General features: G+C 36.8%; 1 protein-coding gene across 1 annotated transcript; it reads left to right on the top strand.

Moving 5' to 3' along the window:
• Window positions 1-230: 230 nt before the first annotated feature.
• Window positions 231-25,322, top strand: LOC107709805 (ras-specific guanine nucleotide-releasing factor 1-like). The gene is made up of 25 exons (XM_016514429.1): window positions 231-528; window positions 3,087-3,179; window positions 3,784-4,037; window positions 5,400-5,479; window positions 5,623-5,816; window positions 6,235-6,344; window positions 7,591-7,709; window positions 8,251-8,411; window positions 9,562-9,625; window positions 9,841-9,983; window positions 10,127-10,209; window positions 10,293-10,541; window positions 13,910-14,280; window positions 15,485-15,604; window positions 17,994-18,164; window positions 18,259-18,365; window positions 18,526-18,638; window positions 18,792-18,852; window positions 21,186-21,289; window positions 21,626-21,710; window positions 21,832-22,029; window positions 22,253-22,332; window positions 22,500-22,617; window positions 22,704-22,772; window positions 24,087-25,322. Exons 1-25 carry the CDS (start codon window positions 256-258, stop codon window positions 24,177-24,179), a joined length of 3,513 nt encoding a protein of 1,170 aa, XP_016369915.1. The 5' UTR covers window positions 231-255; the 3' UTR covers window positions 24,180-25,322.
• Window positions 25,323-25,711: the final 389 nt, after the last annotated feature.

Genomic DNA, 25,711 nt, shown 5'->3' on the forward strand with positions numbered 1-25,711 from the left:
CGTTCTGGTCTCAGTCTGTATTGGAGGACTATTTTGGCTGTTTATCTCTGGATGCCCTGCAGCAGTTCTAAATCTGTGTGCATAAACATGAAGGCGTCTGGATTTGCTTGCTGTTTTGAGATAAGCGCTGCTCCAACAATTCTGTTTAATTGTTGAATTTGAGCATTCACAGTTTGCTCTGATAAAGTGTGTGCTTATGGGGCTACATGTTAACACTGTGTCTCTGCTAATGAGCTTTATTTCTAGTATAACGTGATGTTCCTCATTGTGCGGAGTGTATGTGTGCGCACTGTGTGTGTATTGGTGTCCTGTATGCCTTTGTTGGATGGATGTGTATGTGTGTGTTTGTATTCATATGTGTGTGTGTGTTCTGTGTGCAGCTACAGAAACCTGGCTACCGAGCATGAAACACTCATGCAGAAGTACCTCCATCTACTCCAAATCGTGGAGACTGAGAAAACAGTTGCTAAGCAACTTCGACAACAGATAGAAGATGGGGAGATTGAGATTGAACGTCTAAAATCAGAGGTAAAATTTGTAATTCAAAGTGCAGTAGGTATTGTTTATCTATAGTGAACATGCCAAAATCCAGTCGAATATATCAGCAGTTATACTGCATATCAAGATGATTCTACCTCTCATAAGTGAAAATGTTGTCTGGGAAATAAGTGCAAAACGAAATATTCAATGCTTTGTCTGAACAGCTAGTCAAATTGTTTAAGAAAGCCCGGTATGAAAAGGTTGGTTTCAGGTTCACCTGACTCAAACATGGTTTACATAAGATGTGATCACACAAAAGAATTGAAAAAAATGCATTGATTACCCTAGTGAAATATAAATATGCTTACTTAAATGTATTTGAAATACATTTATTTCATTCTAAGTACACTACAAATACATTTACATATTTATCTACTTAATAAAGGTACCCTGCAGTTGTGCTTTTATTATACTAAACTGGTAGTATACTTAAAGTCTGCTAAATTGGAACAACTAATTTTGTGCTTAATGCACTTTAATTGTGCAGAAGTAGTGCTAAAGTCCAACTAAAGATATGCTCAAGTTTATTGCAAGTATACTTTAGGTACACTTTAAATATCTTGTATTTAAAGACCGATATTATTCAAAGATCATACATTCCTCATCAATAATGACATTAAAATGCATTTTAGGCTTAATATTAATAAATGTGCATTGTGCACTAGTAGAACGCCAAATAAAGTTTAATTATATTTTTTATATCAAGAAGTTTTGAGCGATATGTCAGTAAAGATGTGAATAGATTTGAACTATACTTAGTATAAAATAAATGTATTTTAAATATATTACATGTATACTATTGTATTACTGGCATTATTATGGAATAAGTGGATAAAAAATAAAAGCTAGTATAATTGGAAAAACGTAAACTAAAATACATTTTAACTTACAAATAACTAAATAACACAAATTAATTTTATGTTTTGATACAGAATATATTATAAAGGTTTATCATGCACTGTAAAAAAACAAAAAAAAAAAAAAACAGCAGCTGTGGTTGCCAGAAATTCACTGAAAAATATATGGTGATAAGGTATTTTAGGAATTATAGGATGGCATATTGGTACCTGTATATTTTACAACCATAAATTTCATGAAGTGATATGATATTAATATACCAATCTACTTCTGTCAAAATCTGCTTTTTACTTTAAAATATACTGATAACCACTATAATAATACAGGTGGCACAATAAAAAAAAAACATGTGATGAATGATGAATCATAGTTCATTGAAAATGGCCTGTATAAAAAAAACATGGCCAGTACTTATATAGAAACAAATATACACAAAAGACAAAACTCCATTAATAATGCAATAAATGTGAATAGCAGAATTCCAAAACCATAAATGTTACATTATTTTTCAGTAAAATTACATATAATGCAATGTTAAACCATTTACAGTTTTGGAAAGGTAAGGTAACTTACACTCTAAAAAATGCTGGGTTAAATATAATCCAGCGCTGGGTTAAAAAGGGACAAACCCAGCTATTGGGTTGTTTTGACCCAGCGGTTGGGTTGTTTTGAACCAATATGCCATCCCAATTAACAGGTTTTACTTTAACACACATTTTTTTTCCGAAAAAGACAAACTTTCTCCAATGACAATACAAAATTTTCCACCAAAACTCCAAATCTCTTTAAAACCTTCAACATTATCCATAAATCTATAATATTTAAATTCTAGGTGTATTCTAGCTCTAATTATACATTTAAAAAAACACAAGAACATCAGTGTTGTTATTATTTTGCTCTATTTTCCTTTTTCTTGTTACATAGATTGTTACATTAGCTTGTCCCAATAGATAATTTAAAATGATCTAATAAAACTAATATTACAGCATATAAAAAATAAAAAAAAAACTAGTCTGCCTCTCTTATCTACTAGTCCGTTGTTGGATGACTAGTCAATCATCGTGACCCATATTACATGCTCATTTCTTTTCTGAAAAGGAAAATAGTAGAGAGAATGAAAAGTGGTGTGAGAAGCATTTGGTTTTCAAGAGCTTTCTGCAGACTACTTTGCACTTCACTTTGCATCTCTGCTCATAAAAAAACGGCTCTCCAGGAGAACTATGATCCCTGCTGTATTCTTCATCAGCCAGATCAAATAGTCATTTTACTTTAAAGTGCAAATGGAGCTGGCTGTATGAAATGGTGTGCTGAATATGCATGACCCCAGATGTATTGTGTGCGTCGCATCCTTGGTCCGCAGCATAATAAACTCTTTCAGTCCGCGTCCAATAAATGGAGCACTCACCTTCAGACTGTGCTGGCCAGCTCCCGTCTCTTTTGTGTCCCCAACGTTTCCCTTTCAAATTGCAGGGCCATGTAATAATTTGAAAGTTTGTGCACCCTAAGCATCGGAAATCACCCGAGTGGCATCTGAGAGCTTTGATAGGGCGAGTGTTTGTGCCACACTGTGCTGGCACTGATTTGGCCTGACTCAATCACTTTGTCAGCATGCTGGGAAGTAGTGAGGCAAGGAACGTTTTTGCAAAGGAAGTGTTGACTCTGCCATTTTTATCGCTGTTTTGTTGCAGATCGCATCCAAGCTCAAAGACAATGAGAAGATTCAGTCGAATCCCACCACTGCACCTAGTGATGATGATTCAGAAATCAAGAAAATCAAGAAAGTAAGACTTTGGCTTTGAATCACACAGCACTAGTCCAAAACTTAGTGAGCTGCTACATAGGTAGCACCCTAACTGTCATTGAAACCTCATAAGTGACTATATATACACTATATATACGTAGTATATATATATATATATAAACATTTGCTATGTGAAATTGCGTATTCATGGCAGTACTAAATTAAAACATTTTTATTATTATATTTTATTACATTATTACATTTATTACATTTTTCAGATTCTGCATGGTGTACTCTTTGTAAACTTATGACCACAACTGTATATTAGATTAAACCATCAAATATTTCTATGGAAAATTTTAAATACTGAATAAAATATAAGTGAACTATTTATTAATATTTCTAACCACTCACCTCATCATCCATCTTGCATTTTTTCTTTTTCACTGAGCTCATTGCAATGCTAAAAAAAATGTTTCCTATGTTTTAAAATAAGTTGCACGCTGAAAACAACTATGATTACTTGAAATGCAGCTTGGTTTTGGAACAGAGCAAGCGTCTTATGTTTCATGATTGGTCAAGGTATTTTTTGATGAGTTTGATGTGATTCTATTGATTGATTCTTGTTAATGCTGCTGCTCCAGGTGCAAAGCTTCCTGAGGGGCTGGATGTGTCGGCGAAAGTGGAAGACCATCATTCAAGACTACATCCGCTCACCACATGCAGAGAGCATGAGGAAGAGGAACCAAGTCGTCTTTAGCATGTTGGAAGCAGAGGCTGAATACGTTCAACAGCTCCACATCCTTGTCAACAACTTCTTGAGACCGCTTCGCATGGCTGCCAGTTCCAAGAAACCACCCATAACTCATGATGATGTCAGCAGCATATTTCTCAACAGGTAAGCACCAGTTTTAGCTAGAGATAATCTGTATGCTTGATGCTTAGCAGGAGAAACATTTCAAATGAGTTCACTTTAAAATCTCAATTGTTTCTCCTCAACAGCAGTACGATTGGATGTCTCCTTTTGTGATCCCCATTAATTTTATGGCTCTGTGCTCTTGCTTTACCAACAATTGCCTGATTTATGTTTATTTTTATTTCTTCCAATCGATTTTATAAGAAACATCTGAGACTATTGTACAAAAGTTTGGGGTCAATAAGATTTTTAAAAGAAATTAAGCTATGGACAGATTAAACTGTCAGTAAAGACATTTTACGAAAGATTTCTAATTTTTTTTTTCTTTTTTTTTTTTCTTTCTATTCATTAAAGAATCCTGAAATTCTAAATCCTAAAAATTCTAATTTAGCATGTTAGAATGATTCCTGAAGGGTCATGTGCAGTGTTGGAAAGGTTACTTTGGAAAAGTTACCCTATTTAAAATTTAATAAGTAGTGTAAAAATTTCAATTACTTTATTAAAGTAATGTAACTGATTACATTTGATTATTTTATCTATGCATGTTTTCAACTGTTAATCAACACTGATTACTGTCAGACTTTCAAAATCCTTCATCATTTGAATTAAGATTATAATAATTTAATATGAAAGCACAGCCACCACAAAATCAGACTTTTTTAGCACCTCTTTTTACTTTGAGATAGTTCAGAAGATCAGAAGATAGTTTAATTGATTTGAAATGAAATCTTTGCAGAGCTATGACAGGAAACACTGGCATCTAACAATGCTTTGGAAAAAGAGTTCATCTTAAAAAATAAAGCATAAATAGGAAATAAAACAGTTATTAAATAAGCATGTGTCCTATTGTGTGTCCTAAACTCCTGAAACATTGGTGTCTCATATTTTAATGCAATTTGGGAAAGAAATCAATCAAATCTATGTGTGTGTGAAAATATTCAGATGTAACCCCCTTTGTAATATTTAACATTTTCATAAGTAACTGTAATTTAATTACACATTTTTTTCACAGATTACAGTTACACTTATTTTGTAAGTAAATCATATAATTCTGTTACATGTAAATACTGTAGTTATTCACCAACACTGGTCATGTGACACTGAAGGCCGGAGTAACAGTTTTGCCATCATTGGAGTAAATTACATTTTTAAATATATCAAAATAGAAAACAGTTATTTTAAATTCTAATAATATTTCGCAATATAACTGTTTTTACTGTATGTTTGTTAATATAAATGCTGCCCTGGTGAGCATACAGTCAAACATTGCAAAAATCGTATAATAATTTACAGGAATAATGAAACACTTGCGTTGTTGTTTACATGTGCTGTTTGTTTCTGCAGCGAAACCATAATGTTTCTGCATCAGATATTCTACCAAGGGTTGAAAGCTCGAATAGCAAGCTGGCCAACATTAGTCTTGGGTGAGTGCACTGCCAGAGCATTTGGCAACCAGCAGCAAAGAACATTCTGTAGACTCTTCAAATTGCAAGCTAGCTTTTTTCAAAAGGTGCCACAGATCTGAGGCCCAGTCACACTGACTCTGATCTTCCTTCCTGTCCTTCAGCCGACCTATTTGACATCCTGTTGCCCATGCTGAACATCTACCAGGAGTTTGTACGTAACCACCAGTACAGTTTGCAGATCTTGGCCCACTGCAAGCAGAACCGCGACTTCGACAAGCTGCTTAAACAGTATGAAGCCAAGCCTGACTGTGAGGAGCGTACACTGGAGACGTTCCTCACTTACCCCATGTTCCAGGTGACCATAATCTTTCATTCAGGCTCTCATTACCATGCTATGAATCACAAGCTGGCTAGTAGCACATGGCAGGTCCTCATGTGCTTTTTTTAGTCTCTGAAAGTAGGATTTTGTAGTGTATTCTGGTCCATAATGGCTTTTTTCTTGTCGAGTAAGCAGTTTCCATGTGATCTAGTCTAGCAAGGTCTACTTTGGGCTTTGCAGCGTTGGTAATAAATGTGCTGATGAGTGATAGCGCTCCCCTCTAAGCCTCCTCTGCAAGAATACAGTGCACACTGTTAGCAAAGTTGTGTTTGGATTTCCATGCATGCACATGACTAAGTGTGGATATGATGAGTGTGTTTGTTGCAGAAGGCAAAAAAAAAATCGAAAACTACCCTCCTGTCTAACATTATGACATGTGCTTCTTGTCTGGCAGATTCCTCGTTACATACTGACCCTCCATGAGTTGTTAGCACATACTCCGCATGAGCATGTGGAGAGAAACAGCTTGGATTACGCCAAGTCAAAGCTGGAGGAGCTTTCCAGGTACATCAAAATGTGCCTCCAGCACACCCATCCATGACCATGTGTCAACATTGCTACATCATTTCTCACTACTCACAGGTTATGGGCCTTGTTCATGAAAAAGAAGCTGAATGAAGCTATAATTCATTCCTGAAACCAGATCATCAAATCAAATCAATTGCTAAATGCTATAAAGAGTGTAATTTCCATACCACTATTGGCACCAAATGGAACTGTAGTCTGACTGTGCAACCCGACTGACTGAACATAATACCATGGTGCCAGTTTGAGACAGGACTATTTGTTTGTCCAAGGGTTTGATAATGCAACAAAAAAGTGCATACTTTTAAGTATGTGAGTCACATTTGATAACAGGATTTAGAATTCCTTTTTTTTTTTTTTGCTTATTTTATTTTTAGTTTACCATGTCATTTTAGTTTTCTTTCTGTGATAATTTGTTTTCACAGTGTTTTATAGCTTCAGTTTATTTAGTCTTTTAGTATTTTAATGCCAAACTAAATGTCTTAAATGATATCATTTAAATTTATCATTAAAACTTATCATTATCATTTAAGTGACATTTTCTTAAATTTACTATCTAGTGTTATTGCTAGTATTATCTAGTGGCATTTTCATGTTTAATGAAGGCGAGTCTAAAACCAATATTGTAATAATTTTTGTTTGATTTTGAGTTATTTTTGGAAACATGAAAATGTTGTTTTAAATATATTAATATAATATGTTTTCATATATTTATTAAAATATGTAATATGAAAATACATTTGTGGCCATTTTTATTTGATTTTATGTAGTTTGGAATCATGAAAATTTAGTTTAAAAATATATTAATATACTATATTTTGAAATACATAAAGTATGCGATATATAAATTGATAAAATGAATATATGGCCATTGTATTTTATTTTATTTAATTTTGGAATCATGAAAATATAGCATGAAATGTATTACTACAATATATTTTAAATATATATTAAAATATGCAATATACTAAATGTATACAGTTATATTTTAGTTCTATAAATATAATTAAACTGTATTTTCATAACTCGAAAACGAACTAAAATAAAATCAAAATTAATTTAAGTGAAATAAAAAAGTTTTCACTTTCGTTCAGTATTTCAGTAGATTTTTTTCCATGTAGTTTTTTTCTGTTAAGAGTAATATCAATGTTTAAAAAAAAACATTCAAAAATCTGTATGTGGCAAAAATAACATATGTGAGTGCTAAAATGATGTACCTCCACAGAATCATGCACGATGAGGTTAGCGAGACGGAGAACATTAGGAAGAACCTCGCTATCGAGCGTATGATCGTGGAGGGCTGTGAGATTCTCCTAGACACCAGCCAGACCTTTGTCAGACAAGGTGAACTCCCAACACACACACACACACACACAAATCCTGAGCGCTCTGCTGAAAGGGGCCACAGATCCCTGATAAGAAGACGTTTGGATTCTCCTTTCCTTCTGTTCTTTTCTGCAAACTGTCATTCTTATCACCTCTTATTGTCAAGCCCCCCACCTCCTTCTTCTCCCCTTCCCACTACAAGGCTTTTCTAGGCTGCCCTCTTTTCCGTGCCAGCACAAAGCGGAGCGTTAACTCAAAGGATTGGGCACCCTAATCCTGCTATTCTCCGTAGAGCACAGTGTGTTCAAAGACCAGACCAACTCTTTCATTTCCAAGTGTAATCACATTTTTACCAGTCAAACCTGGTGTTGAGCCCTAGATCGGAAATGTCACTGATGCGCTGCAGGATACGAAGACACGAGGAAACTGATAAGAGTCTGATAAGAGCATATGTCAATCCAGTATTTCCCCATGTGCTGGCATAGTATTTGTCTGCTCTGCGTTTCCCAGCTTTACCTGCAGGGCTAACGCATCCTGCACCTCCATGCATGTTTTTCAGGATCTCTGATACAAGTGCCCATGAGTGAGAAGGGCAAGATCACCCGTGGCCGACTGGGCTCTCTGTCTCTGAAGAAGGAGGGAGAGAGGCAGTGTTTCCTCTTCTCCAAGCATCTGATCATCTGCACTAGAGGCTCTGGAGGAAAACTCCACCTCACCAAGGTGAAGCCTCATGCACTTCATTACACAGTATTTAAAAAAGTACATACTAGGCTGGGGTGGTATGAGGAAGATATATATGGTAGGACAGTTTTAAAGCTTTTTCAGCACATATTTTTCATTCTTTTGTTTTCATTCATTCTTAGGAGATGAGGGAACTTTTCTTAGATTTGTTAGCTTTTCAATGAACTTGTAAAAATAGACAGTGCAATTAAAATGTAATAAAATATTAATACAAATAATCTAAAAAATAATAAATAAAAAATGTAATAATCCATTAGTAGTAGTAGTATTAATAGTTTGTAGTAATAATAGTTTTTAATGAATGGCCAACAAATTATCACCTTTTTAAAAGTAGTTTTGAGATTAAGTAGCTTTTACATGATTTCATAATATTTTAATTCACTTTGCCACATGGAAATATAATAAAAATAAATATAATATAAACTGAAATTAATAGACAACAACAACAATAATAATAATAATAATAAATAATGCTAAATATGCATTGCTTCTTGGAAATAAAATAATAAAGAATAGAATAGAATTGTCTAATTAATCAGTTAATTAAATAACAACAATAATGATCATGTTTTGATGAATGATCAGCATATTATCAACTTTTTCATAATATTTTAAAAACTTTTTAAACCTAATTTAACCTTTTTTCTTTTAATGTATCTACTGTATACACCTTGTAGTGCAGTACTTTATGGTATCATATAAAAAATGTGCTGTCACAGCAGAATTATCCATTGTAATATAAAAAAACACTTGAAATCTGCCTTCAACTATTTATTGAGACATATATTTTAGATAAATATTTTTTTTGGGGGGGGTGCTGTTTATTTATTTTTTGTTTGTTTGTTTGTTTGTTTTTTAATTTACATAGTTTCTTAATTTCACAGAGGACGATTTTTGAATGTATCAGGTTCCTTGTTAAACCAGTGAAATGTTATGTTGTGCCCAGAAAAGGGTGATTACCACCTTCAGCCGACTGTAATTTTACCACATTCAATAAGACAATATTGCTCTTGGTCTGTGGGGAAATTCAAGGAGATCCTCACCGTAATCACTGTTTTAGTACGGCTGCTATTGATTATTTGATAGATTCTCAGAGCATGTCTGACTGTTGCTTGTCTCCGGATGGCAGAATGGAGTGGTGTCGCTCATTGACTGCACACTGATAGAGGAACCAGAGGGCACAGATGACGAGTGTACGTATCAAAACTCTTGATTTAATCTTAAACATATCATAAAATATCTGCAATAACAAAAGAAGGCTCACATTTTGACACTGATAAGAGACCTATGTACTTACCCGCACTGATATGGACATGTTATGGAAGTAGATCCAACCACAAATCTAATCACAACAGACCTCCGCTAGATTTATTCCAGAGGATCACTACGTTTTCTTTTTTCTCTTCAGCCAAGTCAGACAAGAGTGGTCAGGACATGGAGCACCTGGATTTTAAGATTGTGGTGGAGCCCAAAGACAGCCAGTCCTTCACCATCATCCTGGTGGCCTCCTCACGGCAAGAGAAGTCAGCCTGGACCAGTGACATCAGCCAGGCACGTCTGCTCACATCAGATAACACTGAGTGATCCACACAGCCCTGGGCAAGACCTTTGCCTTTTACTCGCATCCTGTGGTTCAAATACTGTCCTCACGCTCTTTTTTTCCCTATCTTTCTCTCTTTCACTCTTTACTACAGTGCATAGATAATATTCGTTGTAATGGGCTGATGATGAACGCCTTTGAGGAGAACTCTAAAGTCACTGTGCCCCAGATGATCAAGTAAGCACTTCTTCTGACACTGAAAGTCACTATGCTTTTGTAAATATGCAAATCACTTCTACAAATCTGTGTCACATGTTTAGGTCTGATGCCAGTTTGTACTGTGATGACGTGGATATCCGCTTCAGTAAGATGATGAACTCCTGCAAGGTGTTGCAGATCCGCTACGCCAGCGTGGAACGCCTGCTGGAGAGGTTGACCGACCTGCGCTTCCTCTCCATCGACTTCCTCAACACCTTCCTGCACTCCTATCGTGTATTCACCAGCGCAGACGTAGTCCTTGACAAACTCATCACCATATACAAGAGGCCTATCAGCGCCATACCAGCCCGGTGAGCTACTCAGATGTGTTTTTGGCATACAGAAGATGAGATCACATGGGATGCATAGAGATGTCGACTGTAGACAGACGGCTCTTATGTACATAGCAGTGTGTAGCAAGAGTGTTTTTTTCAGCACAGTCTGCAGTGTGAAATACTGATTAAGATGAGTTTAATAACTTGATACTTATAATGGTAGAATAAAGCCGACTGACTAAAGCAGCATGACGTTTGGTAGTCGATTAATCAGTCTTAAGGAAGCCCTTCATGACAAGGCTGATTTTGGGTTATGTTTAGTTAATATTTATGGCATGTTTCTGCTCAAAAACATCTGAATAGAGCAAGAATGAACTATTTTAAACTTCTTAACTTCTTAAAGTTGCTCTCAGTAATTTGTTTACTCCTTAAAAAGGCTGAAATATTATATAAAAAAAAAAAAAAAGGCAGGTTCCAAAAAAAATATTTATTAAGCAGCATAACTGTTTCCAACATTGATAATAAATCAGCATATTGATAAAAAATCAAAATGATTTCTGAAGGATCATGTGACACTGAAGGCTGGAGTAATGGCTGATGAAAATTCAGCTTTGCATCACAGGAATAAATTATATTATATATAAGTATAATAAAATAGAAAACTGTTGTTTTAAATTGTAATAATATTTCACAATATTACTGTTTTTCTCTATTTTTGATCAAATAAATGCAGCCTTGATGATCAAACGATACTTCTTTAAAAAACATTACAAATTTTGCTGAACCCAAACTTTTGAACAGCAGTGTATATATTAACATTATTACAATTTAAAATAACTGTTTTCTATAATAGATTCTAAAATCCAGTTTATTCCTGTGATGGCAAAGCTGAATTTTCAGCAGCTGTAATCTTTACTGTCTCCAGTGTCACATGATCATTCAGAAATAATTCTAATATGCTGATTTGCTGCTCAAGAAACATTTCTTATTATCACAATTGATAACAGTTGTGCTGCTCAATATTTTTGCAGAAACCGTGATACATTTTATCAAGATTCTTTGATGAATAGAACGTTTTTTTTTTAATTGTAACATGTTTACTGTCACTCTTGATCAATTTAATGCATTCTTGTTGAATTCATTTTTAATTTCCAGAAAAACAAGAAAAATCCTATTAAACCCAAACTTTTGAATGTATTGTAAGTACAAAAAAAAGTCTTTAAAAAAAAGTAGTCGACCTGTTTAGTTGGTTGTTGGAGGACCTATCATGATCCATCTCTAATTCTCAGCATTTGTATCTTGGCACACATATATAAATGCACATGCAGCTCTTCATTAGCAGCAGGTCTTTGCTTTGCTGGAGTTGTGTTCTCGTGTGAGAGAGAATGAGCAGAAAAAGCTATTCAGTGTGATAGGAGAGAGGTCACACCAGTGTTTGTCACCCTATAGTGACAACAAGCGAGCGTCTGCGTGCGTACGGGATAAAAGGAGAGAAAAGAGAGCGAAATAGAGAGAAAGCCAAAGGGGAAGGGAGTGAGAGTTGCTAAAGGCTTGCAAGAGGTCACACTAATGCGTGTCGCCCTGCTCTATGTATGTGTGTGTTCTGCTGGAAACAGCAGTAATTGGGCCCTGCTTCATCGCCTGCGTGCCTGCCTGACTGAAGCATCTCAGCGGGGCTCTGTCGCCATCACCTTAGCAACCGGCCACTCTGCTGCAGGACCCCACCCTCCGCCCGTGCCGCATCTGCGAGATGAAATATTTAGTGTGCACGTTTTGCAGCCAGAGCAGCCTCTCTCTCTCTCACTCGCACGTCTCGCTTTCTGCGTCTCCTCCTCCAGTTGGCTCCGGAGACGGAGATCCAGGCAAATCGGTAAGAGCCAGTGACCTCCCACACACCCACAGCCTGTAGCACCCACTCTCCCCTGGGCAGACTGCACGGCTGTGATGCCTCCCCAGACCTCCCCCGCTCAGCTGCCCTGTATCAGCTCCAACGGTCACCCAGACTGTCATAAGAGGGACTATTTCTGTGCAGGCATGACGTGTTGGGGTGGCTCGATGTGTGGGAAAGCTTCTCTGCAATGCTCTCAAATCTTATAGAGAGATGTGAAGAGTAGGCTATTTATGCTCCGCAGAGACGCTTCTCTCTGTCAGCGCATATACAGTACCCTGAGCACACCGCACGGCGTTGGGAAGCCATTATGGGCTAAATCATAAGCTGCAGTGAGAGGCAAAGACGTAACTGTTGTCTTTTTGTAGGCTAGTGGTGCACCGATGGTGATTTTCTAAATCTGCACTCATTTATAGGTGAAGCGTGTCATTTGGTGTCTGTAGTGACACTGAACTGAAAACAGTGTTTTTTCAGACAGGTTCCCATTGGTCGGAGTGTTAGCTTCACATTGATCTTCAAACAAACAGGATCATTTAAAAATTATTATATTTTGCTTAACCAATCATCTGATCACATGAAATGAGACAAAGTCTTTATCATTTGTATTTAATGAGCGTGTTTTACTGTGGAAAAAATATGTTTTATAGTTTAATTTAGTTTAAAATAATGTAACTTTTTTGTGATATTTTTTCTTTTATTATTTTATTTCAGCGAAATCATTTGAATTGCTTCCTTATCTTGTTGTATCTATATATTAAGCTGGAATGACAAAAAGTATTGAAAAACATTGAAAAAAACAAATGTACAGTGCCATTCAAAAGTTTGGGGTCTGGAAGATCTCTTATGCTCGCTAACAAGTCTCTTAAGCTCAGTCAGGTTGCATTTATTTGATAATGTCAACAATTATTAAATTTTAAAATAACTGTTTTTTATTTTAATTTGTTAAAATGTAATGTATTGCTGCGATGGCAAAGCTAAATTCTCAGCAGCCATTGCTCTAGTCTACAGCGTCACATGATCCTTCAGAAATCATTCTAAAAAGCTCATTTGGTGCTCAAGGAACATTTCTTATTATTGTCAAAGTTCAAAATAGTTGTACTTCTTAATATTTTTGTGGAAATTGTGATGCATTTCTTTCAGGATTCTTTAATGAATATAAAGTTAAAAGGAACAGCATTTATTTCAAATAAAAAAATAAATATTATTACTGTCACATTTGATTAATTTAATGCACCCTTGCCAAATACAAGTATTACATTCTTTTAAAAAATATATATAAATTTTTTTTTTATAAAAAACTTTTAAATGGTACTGTATTTCAATTTGAAAGTCATTGAAATTTTAAAATTCCTTATCTGAAATTGCATGTCCATATTTGACAGCCTCAGGAGGTTTAAATCAAGACAACATGACGACGTCATTAAATCATTTACATTTACATTTAGTCATTTAGCAGACGCTTTTATCCAAAGCGACTTACAAATGAATTAAATCAACCCTCATTTTCAACACATAGATCCCTGGAGCTGTTTTTCGCAAGCAGCCAGAACAACAAGCTCCTCTACGGAGAGCCACCGAAGTCGCCCCGTGCCAGCCGCAAGTTCTCCTCCCCACCCCCGCTGGCCATCACCAAGACCTCGTCCCCCAACCGCCGCCGCAAACTGTCCCTCAATATCCCCATCATCACCGGTGGGAAGGCTCTGGACCTGGCTGCCCTTAGCTGTTCCTCCAATGGCTATGCAAGCATGTACTCCTCCATGTCCCCTTTCAGCAAGACCACGCTGGACATCAGCAAGCTCTACGTGTCCAGCCCCATCACCAGCAAGATTCCTGACGAGGGCGAAGGCAAGACGGACAAGGCTGATGAGGTTTCGCTGTGCAAACAGGGTAAGGTCATACTGCAAATTAGTTCACCAAAATTTCAGTAGTACCAGAATAATTTTTGTTTCTCGAACACAGCATGAACTGATAACACAGTGCTTTATTTTTTAAAATTATATTCATAATATTTATTAGTAAAAAAGGTAACACTTAAAGCCTTTATGTATGATGCATTATAAAAGTAGTTATAAAACATTATGCCTTGTAATGCACCTTACAATGCATTGTACAATCTCATGAATATTTGTAACCATAGTTAATACATTATAACACTTATACATGTATTGTTACACTATGCATTTTAAATTTGGTTATAATTATTTACAACAAGATATGATGTATTACAATGCACATTATGAATAATTATAATGCATTATAACCTTTAATAACCCTTTATAATGCATTATATGGTTTAAGTAAAGGGTTACCAAAATATTTTATATTATTAATAAATATTATGAATATAATTTTTACAAATATATTTTTTTGTTTTTTTTATTACTGAATATTTGAATACACACATCTGTGTGTATTTATATATATTGTTATAATTTAACTCAAAAATGGCTTGTTCCTTCAAGTAGTCAGACAGGCATTGATATACTATTATAGTATTTTTTTTTTAGCCTTTATTTTGATAGGACAGTGTTTAGACAGGAAGCGAAGTTGGCGAGAGAGAGTGGGGGATGTGATTGGGAAAGGTCCGCGAGTCAGGACTCGAACTCAGGACGCTTGAAGGGCAACAGCGCTATATGTTGGCGCGCTGCCCACGAGGCTATTGGCATCAACTATTATAGTATTTGTTGATTTTTTTTATTTTTTAGATTTGCTGTTTTCATTCTAATAGTAATTTTATTGTGTCTATTATTTTTATTAGTATTATACTTTTTTGTATTATATTATTAGGTTTTAGCTTTTAGTTTTAGTAATTTAATTTAAAACGAAATAAAAAATGTTCCCAGACTGAAATAAAATCCTTTTTTATATATATTTTTATTTCAGTTAATGTTTATTTTATTTCAGGTTTTACAAATTTTATTTTTATAGTTTGAGTTTTATTTTGAGTTAAGGATTCAAACCCTTTTTAATCATACCAGTACTTTTAAATGCAGACTGCAAACTATCATAATATGGTGGGATTGTGTTGTTTCATGTGTTTGATATGTTATGCATATGGATAACTGTAATGCCTGTGACTGATTTTCTCTAGACATTTCAGTGAGGGAGGAAGGCAACAACGACCAGATCCCGAGTGACGAGGCAGAGGCTGAAGTGTCGCCCACCAAATCACCCACCACTCCCAAAAACGTCAAATGCAAAAACTCTTCAGGTAGAAGACACTCTGTCCTAGACTTCCCTGCCATGTTGTTATCGCTCACTGACATGAAAACCAGAGCACCTGCATCTCACGCTGACAAGCCACCTGCACCCTTCAGACCAGCCAAATGTTGCATTTATCAGTGGCTCAAAATGGCAGACTCGCTGCGTGTTTAATGCAAAGGTCCAGTAACATTCAGTTTTTTATTTTTTATTTTAAAGGTTTGAATATTTAGCTATATGAAAAAACTTCAAGTTCCTTAGCATTTGAGATGTCGTTGTAAACTGCTCGTTTTTTGTTCCCACGTGTCGTTCATGTTTTAAAAAACACGCTGTATCTGTAAATGTCTGAAGTGATCCTGAGGACGTAGATGGAAGCCTCGGAAGACACGATTCATGCAAAATCTCATTAATTCTGTAGGTTAAAAAAAAAGAAGCTCAGGGAAACGCCAAAGGAGGCGTGAGTAGGTGTTTGGAAAACTTGTGCCATAGCAACCATTAGCATGTATTCTCACTGCCACCCCGGTTACCGGGTTTGTTTGAGTGCGGTCGATGCACTACAACAGTACTGTCTCCTTGGTTTCCAAACTAAATTAAATGGGGGTTCAAAGGTCAACGATGACCCTGTTGTTTCATATGTGTGATGCAGTATTGCCATTAAGCTTTAGAAGGCTGTAGAAGAATAAAGCATGTTTCAGTTACCCTTATGTTTTTTTTTTCTAAACCTTATCTGAAGCATGCAGCAACAACTAGCTTTCTTTAAAACGCTGCTTTTGTTATTTTCTGAGAGTGTATTTGAGACATACATCTTAAATGATGAGCTATTTATAGTCTCAACCATCTTGAGAAGCAGAGCCCTGCCTATTGTCTTGGTGAAGACGCAGTCTGTGATTTTATGTTTCGTACCGCCACCTGCTGGATGTATAGATGCTCTACAGTACATCATTGCCGCATCATCACTCTTATGCTCCAAAAAGACATTTTTCATATGATAACATGATTCATTAGCCTGTGGAAAGTGCTTGCAAGTACAAAACTAACAGTATGGAAATACGTGCTTATTTTGGTCTTGTTGACAGTCTCAGACAATCTGGGTTGTCGTTTTTGTTTAACAGTCGTTGGGTGCAGTAGATACTTGTGACATTTTCATATGTCATCATCGGAGGCTTATCCATTGTGGAGATAATGTCACTGCCTCCATTATTTCTGCATGAGTCCATCTTGTCTTATTTCACACCTGCTGTACCCTTAAAGAGGAAGCACTCTAAAACACAGTGAATTCACATTTACCGAATTTTTGTCTGGACCTTTTAGTTTTTGGGCTACCGGCAGTTGACAGTTTATATGTCTAACAAGTTTTAGGTACAATTATATTCTTCTTAATTCAGCTCAAATCTCTTAGTGTACAGATCCAAACTTTGTACTGTAGATAATTTTAGGCTTAATTGTGCTGTTTACTTGTTTAATTCTTTTTTAATTTTATATTTAATTTATTTACGTTGTTAAAATATTTAATATTGATGCTTGAAAATCGTCTTTATAAAATAGATTGCTCTAAGATTTCTGATTGTCCGACTGTGTTGCAAAATCATAGGGAAATTGTTATATTACTTCAATTACAATATGCTCTTTATTAGAATTCTATTGAATGAGCCACATTGTGAAAAAGTGTGCTGGTAAAATTGCTATATTACATTGCAGTCATAAACAGCACTAGTACAATAATTTATATTACTGCTTTGTTAAAATTTCAGTAATATTATATTTTATTAATTCAGCTTGAATATCTTAGTATACAGATTTAAACTGTGTAGATTATTATTTAAGGCTTAGTTGTGCTGTTTACTCGTCTTACTTATTTATTTTTGTACATTTTTACGGATAAAATATTTAATAAAATATAAAATCTTAAAATATTTCATATTGATGTTTGATTGTCCAATGGTGCTGCAAACTGACTGTTAATAAAATAGTTAAATTACTCTGCAACCATAAACAGCCTAACACTGTGATCAATATTACTTAAAAATTAAATAAATATTATATTATTGTTGTTATCATCATTTTATCTAATAGTAGTATTATCAATAAAAAATTTAAATCTTTATTGGTTTATTGCTTTGGCTTACATTTAATTACATTTTCAGAAAAATTTAACTGACAGTGATGGAATCATCTTAATATTTGCACACTGAACTATGCTTGGTTTTTTTCTTCTTCTTTTTTAAATGCCTGTACTTTCTGTCACTTGAAGTATGCAAAAATGATATTTATTTGATTAAATCTCTTAATTGGTTTTGAGTAGCTGACTAATTCTGAAATGAAAGCTAAATTAACATGGTATTAACCTCCATGCATGCATTTAATAACCATGTGTTCTGTTTGTCTTTCTCTCTGGGTAGAATTCTCTCTGTTCTCATACAATAATGGCATGGTGATGTCGTCCTGTCGGGAGCTGGATAACAACCGTAGCGCCTTGTCTGCCGCTTCTGCCTTCGCCATTGCCACTGCTGGTGCCAACGAGGGCACGCCAACCAAGGAGAAGTACCGCCGCATGTCTCTGGCAAGCACAGGTAGGATTCAGCAATCTGTTTCGATCTCTCATAGGCTGTGGATATTTGTTGCCTGGCAGAAGAGGGATTAATGTGAATTTCGATTGGTTATCAGGGTTCCCCACGGATCAGAGGAACGGAGATAAGGAGTTTGTGATTCGTCGAGCAGCAACTAACAGAGTTCTCAATGTCCTCAGGCACTGGGTGTCCAAACACTCGCAGGTGAGATGAAGTAAATATTATACACTTTTAAAAATAAAAGGGTTTTGTAGCAGCGCCATCGACGATCAATTTTTGGGTTCCCACAGAACCTTTCAGTGATCAGTTCTTAAAATAAACATTGATTTTTGCTTACCTGTGTATCGTGTGTGCATGTTCGTAGGACTTTGAAACCAACACTGAGCTCAAAATGAAAGTGATTAGTTTCCTGGAGGAAGTGATGCATGACCCTGAACTTCTTACCCAAGAAAGGAAAGCCGCTGCCAACATCATAAGGTGAGTGGAGTCTGTGTACACCCTGACAGAATCAATGCTCACATGTCCTCACATATCCTGTCATGCAATATTTTAGACTTCTGTAATCTGATAAACGCTTGTTCATGTAATTAAATCAGTGGCTTTTCTTGTTTTTTTTTTCTTTTTGGACAGGACATTGACACAGGAGGATCCCGGTGACAATCAGATCTGTCTGGAGGAGGTGCTGCAGATGGTGAGTGGGGAGATTATGGGTCATCCTCCAAATTACTTAACAGTTCAGTGCTAAAACGATCAGAACTTCAAGTTTGGGGTCAGTAAGATCATAAAAATTTTTTGAAAGAAGACATTGTTGCTTTCCTCCCTCACTGATATTTTCAAAATGCAATCTTGTGACTTATTACAATTGTTTTCTATTTTAATATATTCATTTATATTCTTTTATTTATTCTGTAATGGCAAAGTTGCATTTTCAGCAGCTATTACTCTGGTCTTCAGTGTCACATGATCTTTCAGAAATAATTCTAATATGTTGATTTGATCCAGAAACATTTCTTTTTATTATCAATGTTAAAAATAGTTGTGATGCCTAATAGTTTTTGTGTAATCTGTGGTATTTTTTTCATGATTTTTTGATGCCTAGAAAGAATCAATAGGTTTTTGTTGTTGTTTTGTTTGTTTGTTTATGTTTTTGTTTTTTTGGCAAAGTTTTGTTTTGTTGAGCCTGGTCTCATGAAAATGCGTATAAATAAAAACAAAAACTCGTGGTATTGATATGCAAAAATTGACTTTGGCATGCATATGATACGCACGTGTTTGGCGTGCATATAATACGCAGTTTTCGCGTACATATAATACACATCTACCCACAACCCCTACCCATTGCGTAGCATATACACGCCAAAGTCAATTTTTGCGTATCAATATACCACGAGTTTTTGTTTTTATTTGGCGTACTATTTATACTCACTTTCATGAGATCGGGTTGTTTGTTAAATTATAAAAGTCTCTGTTACTTTTGATCAGTTTAATCCATTTTACTGACCCAAAACTTTTGGCTTGTAGTGTATATCCAGAACGTCTCGGTTACATACGTCTCAACGCGGACACTGTAAAATCTCACGAAGGTGTTCGGTGTCACCCAGCCCACAGCTCTACAGATGTCTGCCAGAGAGGCGCCGTGCACCAGCGCATAGGAGGAGGCAACACTCCATGTGGAGTGAGCCCGCACCCCCAGGGGGCACGGCTCGCCTTGGGATTGGTAGGCCAAGGCGATGGCATCCACTATCCAGTGCGCCAACCTCTGCTTGGAGACAGCCTTCCCTTTCTGCTGACCTCCGTAGCAGACAAAGAGCTGCTCAGAGCTTCTGAAGCTCCGGGTGCGGTCCACGTATATGCGCAATGCTCTTACGGGACACAGCAACGCCAAGGCTGGATCTGCCTCCTTCGAGGGCAGTGCTTGCAGGTTCACCACCTGATTGCGAAAGGGCGTGGTGGGAACCTTGGGCACTGGTTTCCGGACAACGTGAGATTAGGCTGGCCCGAACACAAGGCACTCTTCTTCTAAAACCCTGACTTCATCTCGGCTGGAGGGACAGGCTCGATTGCGTCCTTCGCCAGTAGGACAGCAATCTCGTCGCGCAGGACAGGGGCATCTCGAGCTGCCACCGAAGTCTCAAGAACGCCGCTGAACCTGGGGGGTCGCCTGGCGAACTTAATTGCATAGCTGAGTTGAACTGTCCGAATGAGCCAGCGGGACGGGTTGGGCAGCCTGAGCCACGCTTCCAAGCTCCGTGCGAGTGGCACCAAAGGTACAATCGACGCACATGCGGTGGAGCAGCGGTGGGAAGTCGTGCTGGATGGCACAGAAGGCATTGCGTCCTGGCTCATCACAGCAGGACTCCCCGTGTCCCTGGAGGGACTGGCCAGAGATGTGTGGAGAGGCAGCGCGTCTCCGAGCCGCGATCTCTTGGCTGCTGGCGATAGCGAGTGTCGTGGGCAAGAGTGAGGAGACAGCGCATCGCTCACTGTCAACCCACGAGCCTGGTAACCCGGAGGAAAAGGAAACTGCTCTTTTTTCGAGAATGTGGGTACCGCTGGCCATTGGAACAGAAACAAAATGGAACAATGGATTCTAACCCTAACCCTCCGGGGGAAGGAGTGGTGCTGTTCTCGCCATCTCCTGGAAAACAGCAGCTTCCCACATCTCCGGGTTGCCCGTGTCAGGGCCGCTAGGGACACGTTCTCGACACCTCAGCGTAAAACCTGATGAGTGGATGCACCTGTCGCCTATTTATACCCGTATGCACGGGAAGTGGCTCAGGTATGCAAAATCCACTAGCCAAAATTCATTGGCGTTTTCTCTGAAAGTCAGAGCGGATTGGGGCTCTCAAGTAAACCCCCTATGTTGTCACGACAACTCGTAGTGACCAACAGATAGGGAACTCCTCTTCTGTGTCAAATTGTATTATAGTGTATACTAGTATATTTCACTATTTACAAAGGTGTGTAAACTGTGCTGAAATTCATTATTCAGTATCTTATCTAACTAATAATTTTTTAACATAGGCGGAAGGAGGAAAGTCAGAGTCTTTCGAGAATCATTCGGCTCTGGAGATCGCAGAACAGCTCACCCTGCTGGACCATCTTGTTTTCAAAGTCATACCATATGAGTGAGCGTGATTATGTTTCATATTATTCATTCTTTAGGTAACTAGGGAGTAAACTGATAGTTCACTCCAAAATGAAAATGATGTTATTAATGTACATACAACATACAACTTTTACATGAATGATATGAGGGTGAGTAGACCATTTTTCATTTTGGGTGAACTATATGCATTTTACAAGAAAAGCTTAATGACATTGTTTGATTAAATTCCGCTTAATACTTGAAGATTTGTGAAGAAATGTGAAGGATATTATAACCTATTTATGAACATGCCATCATCCCTACAGTAAGTTATCTGTGTGTTTTTTCTCACAAATGTGTTTATTGTCATGAACAGGGAGTTTTTTGGTCAAGGATGGATGAAGAACGACAAAAATGAGAAGACACCTTACATCATGAAAACTACAAAACACTTCAATGATGTAAGTGTTCAGTGTGAAAACATCTGGTCCTAGTTAAGTGCAAAGTTGTTGCAGTGAATTTGTTGTTGCATTGTTCCAAATAAAGCATAATGAACACAATGTCGATATACCTCTTTTAAAGATCAGTAACCTGATCGCTACAGAGATCCTGCAAAGTGAGGATGTGAATGTACGGGTAGCAGTGATAGAGAAGTGGGTGGCGGTGGCCGATATTTGCCGCTGTCTCCATAACTACAATGCCGTGCTGGAAATCACCTCATCCCTCAACCGCAGCTCCATCTTCCGTCTGAAGAAGACCTGGCTCAAAGTGTCCAAACAGGTGGGGAACTACCTGATAAAACCTCATCAAAATTAAATGAATAGACTTAAGAGTTAAAGCAGGACCAGTGCAGTTTAAGACAATAAAAGAATATTTACTGGACTCCTCCTGTTGATTCAGTATTGACAAACTGTTATTTGATGTTGTTAGATCTGAAAGTATTTGACAACTGAAAACAGACTGAAAACATTTAACACACTTTATCATTCCATTTAAATCAAAGACTAAAACAGTCATTGACAAGCTGCAGAAGTTGGTCTCATCTGAAGGAAGATTCAAGAACCTCAGAGAGGCCTTAAAAAAGTAAGTTTTTTTTTTTTTTAAAGTCAGTACTTGTTGCTGTATTTTAAGTCAGACTTTTGTATTTGAGCAAATGGGTTATTTTATTTTATTGTGGTGATGATAATATGATACGGCTATTAAAAAACTGGCATGGCTAACACTGCATTTTTTTCTAATACTTCTGCTAGTTGTGACCCTCCCTGTGTGCCATATTTGGGAATGTACCTCACTGACTTGGCCTTTATTGAGGAGGGGACGCCCAACTACACAGAGGACAACCTGGTCAATTTTTCCAAAATGAGAATGGTAGGTCTTTTTTAGATGCATTCCTTTAATGCATGTGTGGGAAAGAGTTACAGATATAATTTTATCATATTTTCTTCATTTTACAGATCTCCCACATCATCCGAGAAATCAGGCAGTTTCAGCAAACGGCATACAAGATTGATTACCAGCCAAAGGTATTGAACTGATGTTCGTTTGTACTGACACAAAATAGGGTTTCATGATCAACATGCACTAGTAAAATTTGTGGTTGCTAAGTTAGCTATGTTTTGTTCTGAACATAATTATATTCAGATTAAAAACAGTTCGTACTGTAAAGGTCCTTGCACATGGAGTCTGAAATTGTTGTATGTGTTTTTCCATTTTTTTTCGTATTCGTCATCCTTTCCCTATCAAAATGCTTGCTACAGATGCGAAAACGCAGAAAGACGAAAGTTTAGGAGGCAGTGTGTAAACGTGATTGACACAACGTGAGGTCGTATTTATTTTTTTACGTGCGAAAATTTCGGCCTCAGTGTGCAAAGACCTTTAAGCCCAACAGAATGCAGAAACACATTACGGTAGCTCTACAAAAACCATTTAATCACAAAATCTGACTTCATAAAAACTAACCTTCGCTAACATTAAAGGTGCAATAGGTGATTGTCTTTAGAAACATTTTTTGTTATGCTGGTTGAAAGTCTCTTCACATCACGATAGCAATCATTAAGTTAAGTGGTCTAAATGTATTTATCTGTAAATATATTCTGTGGAAGGCGTAGGACAAAGAAATGTTCGTCCAATCAAAACGCTCGGTTCGAGCGTTTTAATTGGCTTTCCTACCTGCCTGTCAACGTGTGTATTAGCATACCTCTGCGCACCCGGTTCGCGGCAGACAGGATACTCATCAGCGCGTTCATGCACGCTGTGCAGACAGAGCGAGAATGGCAGACAAACATCAACACGTCTTCACATCCAGTGCGAGGACTGGAATTGGGAACGGCTGATGTATCCTATTGTAGAAATGTTGTCTCTGGTATTCTGGTCTGTGAGCGTATATGCGTTCAGGGGGCGTGGCTTTGGACGGCGATTGCAGGGAGGGTGGGACGTTCGCTTTCAGTGCTATCAGGCTAAAGTTAGCATTTTCCAAGATCTCCTACTGCACCTTTAATTTACTGAAAAATTAATGCAAAACTAAAAGGTATTATAAAATCAAACTTGGTTTCATTTATGAGAATAATCTCTATTTTCTACACTCTTAAAATCTTAATTTAATTTGTTCTTAATTTGAATTGATGGTTCCCTGAAGAAACTTCCCGTTGGACAAAAAGGTTATTTTCTAGTGTTTTTTAAAGAACTGTTCACTGAAAGGTTATTTGTGGAACCTAGAATTGTTCTTCTGTAGCATTGCTTTGGAATCTAGAAAGTAGAAAACTCGAATTGAGAATTGAGCCATTGTTGTATTGAAGAATCATATTCAATATGAAACTGACACCCTGTTTGTCTTTCAGGCAGCACTGTATTTACTGGACAGAAGCTCAGTAATGGATGAAGAAGGCCTGTATGAAGCCTCTCTCAGAATTGAGCCTAAAGTGCCCAACTGAGAGTGGCTCTGCCTAACGTCGACACAATGTACAGACACCACACTATCTACAGTATACATCCATGTGTTCTGTTATGTAACATGATTATTACTCCTGGATGTGTTTCCTTGTTTTTTAGTCGTAACCAAATGTTGCCTAATTGTTTCAGATCCTTCACCGAGAACTTACCTGTTGATTTCAGCCTTTGTTCTTTAGGAAATCATATTTTTTCCAAATCCAAAGTATACTTTTGACAGTACTTAAAACAATAATCCTAGTTCAATGTGTGGTTGTCTCTTTAATTGATTAGGCTCATCCACATCACTTTAATTAAATATGAAAAGCCGGCAGGAGCATTTTGAGATTTTAATAGATGCATGTAACTATTTACTGCATATATGCATACCATGTAGCAATGTGGAAAGCTGATATATTACTGTATACAACCAAGCATATAGAAACACTTATACTGTTATATTCCATGTCACTGTACTTAGCAGAACCAACTCCAGCATTTTACTCTTATTTGTTGCGATAATTAACATCCATCCCTTGATTTCTCAAAGGGTTGGTTGGAAATGCCTAAACTGCCATGACATTTTTTAAGAGTTTTGGCATGACTTAATAAAGCAGACAGTGAAGAGCTTGGTAATTATATTACGTAAAAAAAATTACTTAGAATATGTCTCCTACTGGCCAATAAGGATTTTGATCTGTTCTTGCATGCAAAGTTTATTTTGCAAAAGTCTTTTTTTAAAATGATTTCCTCACCTCAAAAAATTAGACCATTTCTTCATAAAAAGAAGCAAGATCAGCATTATATTTTTTGAAACTGGTCGTTTCGTGATTGTTTACCCATGTAATGTTTCTGTTGCTCACAGCCACATTTCTTAGCATTTTGGGAAAAAGTTATTCTGGGTTCAGCACTAACCTTCTACACCAGAGTATCCAGCTATTGTACATTTACAGACAATCTATGTCCTTCTTGCTGTTCCAGTGATTGTGGAACGTGACTGAATATCACTTTGTAAAATGCATTGTCGTTTAAGAGTATGATCAAAAGTGAATGACCTCCCCGCTTGCAGCATACTAAAGGTATTTTTGTAGTCCTAGAATAAAGACGTAGGGTTCTGCATCCTTACCTAAAAAGAAAGAAAAGAAGAAGAAAAAAAACAAGCGTAGAAATTTTTTTTGTACAAACATTCTCAACTCGCCACACAGAAAAGTATTCTGTATATTTTGTACATGCAGCCCTATGTATTTCTTAACATACTAGTTTAAAGCACACCTCTTTAAAGCGTTGTATCCTATGCTTCACACTCAATGCTATATGATTTGTGATTTTGAAACCATGATCTAGAGGTCTTAAAAATTGGGTCATAAGTGTATTACCGGTATGTATAATGATACGGGCCTCGTTTATTTTAAAACGGCAGGTTTTTAGTATTTACATTTATGCAATTAAGCAAACAGTGTTTGTTTGCTCTGATATTCATCCATTACATAGTTGTAAGACTTTATAAATACCTAGCAGGTGGATCATTTAGGCCTAT

The sequence above is a fragment of the Sinocyclocheilus rhinocerous genome, unplaced genomic scaffold, assembly GCF_001515625.1.
Source record: "Sinocyclocheilus rhinocerous isolate Xijiao unplaced genomic scaffold, SAMN03320098_v1.1 scaffold1258, whole genome shotgun sequence".
NCBI lineage: Eukaryota > Metazoa > Chordata > Actinopteri > Cypriniformes > Cyprinidae > Sinocyclocheilus > Sinocyclocheilus rhinocerous.

Bases quoted from the DNA above. Each gene is read 5' to 3' on its own strand.
- LOC107709805 (XM_016514429.1), top strand. From the start codon at position 256: ATGTTCCTCATTGTGCGGAGTGTATGTGTGCGCACTGTGTGTGTATTG. The intron at 14,281-15,484 runs GTAAGGTCATAC...GATTTTCTCTAG, and splicing joins GGTTTCGCTGTGCAAACAGG to ACATTTCAGTGAGGGAGGAA. The intron at 18,639-18,791 runs GTGAGTGGAGTC...CTTTTTGGACAG, and splicing joins GCCGCTGCCAACATCATAAG to GACATTGACACAGGAGGATC.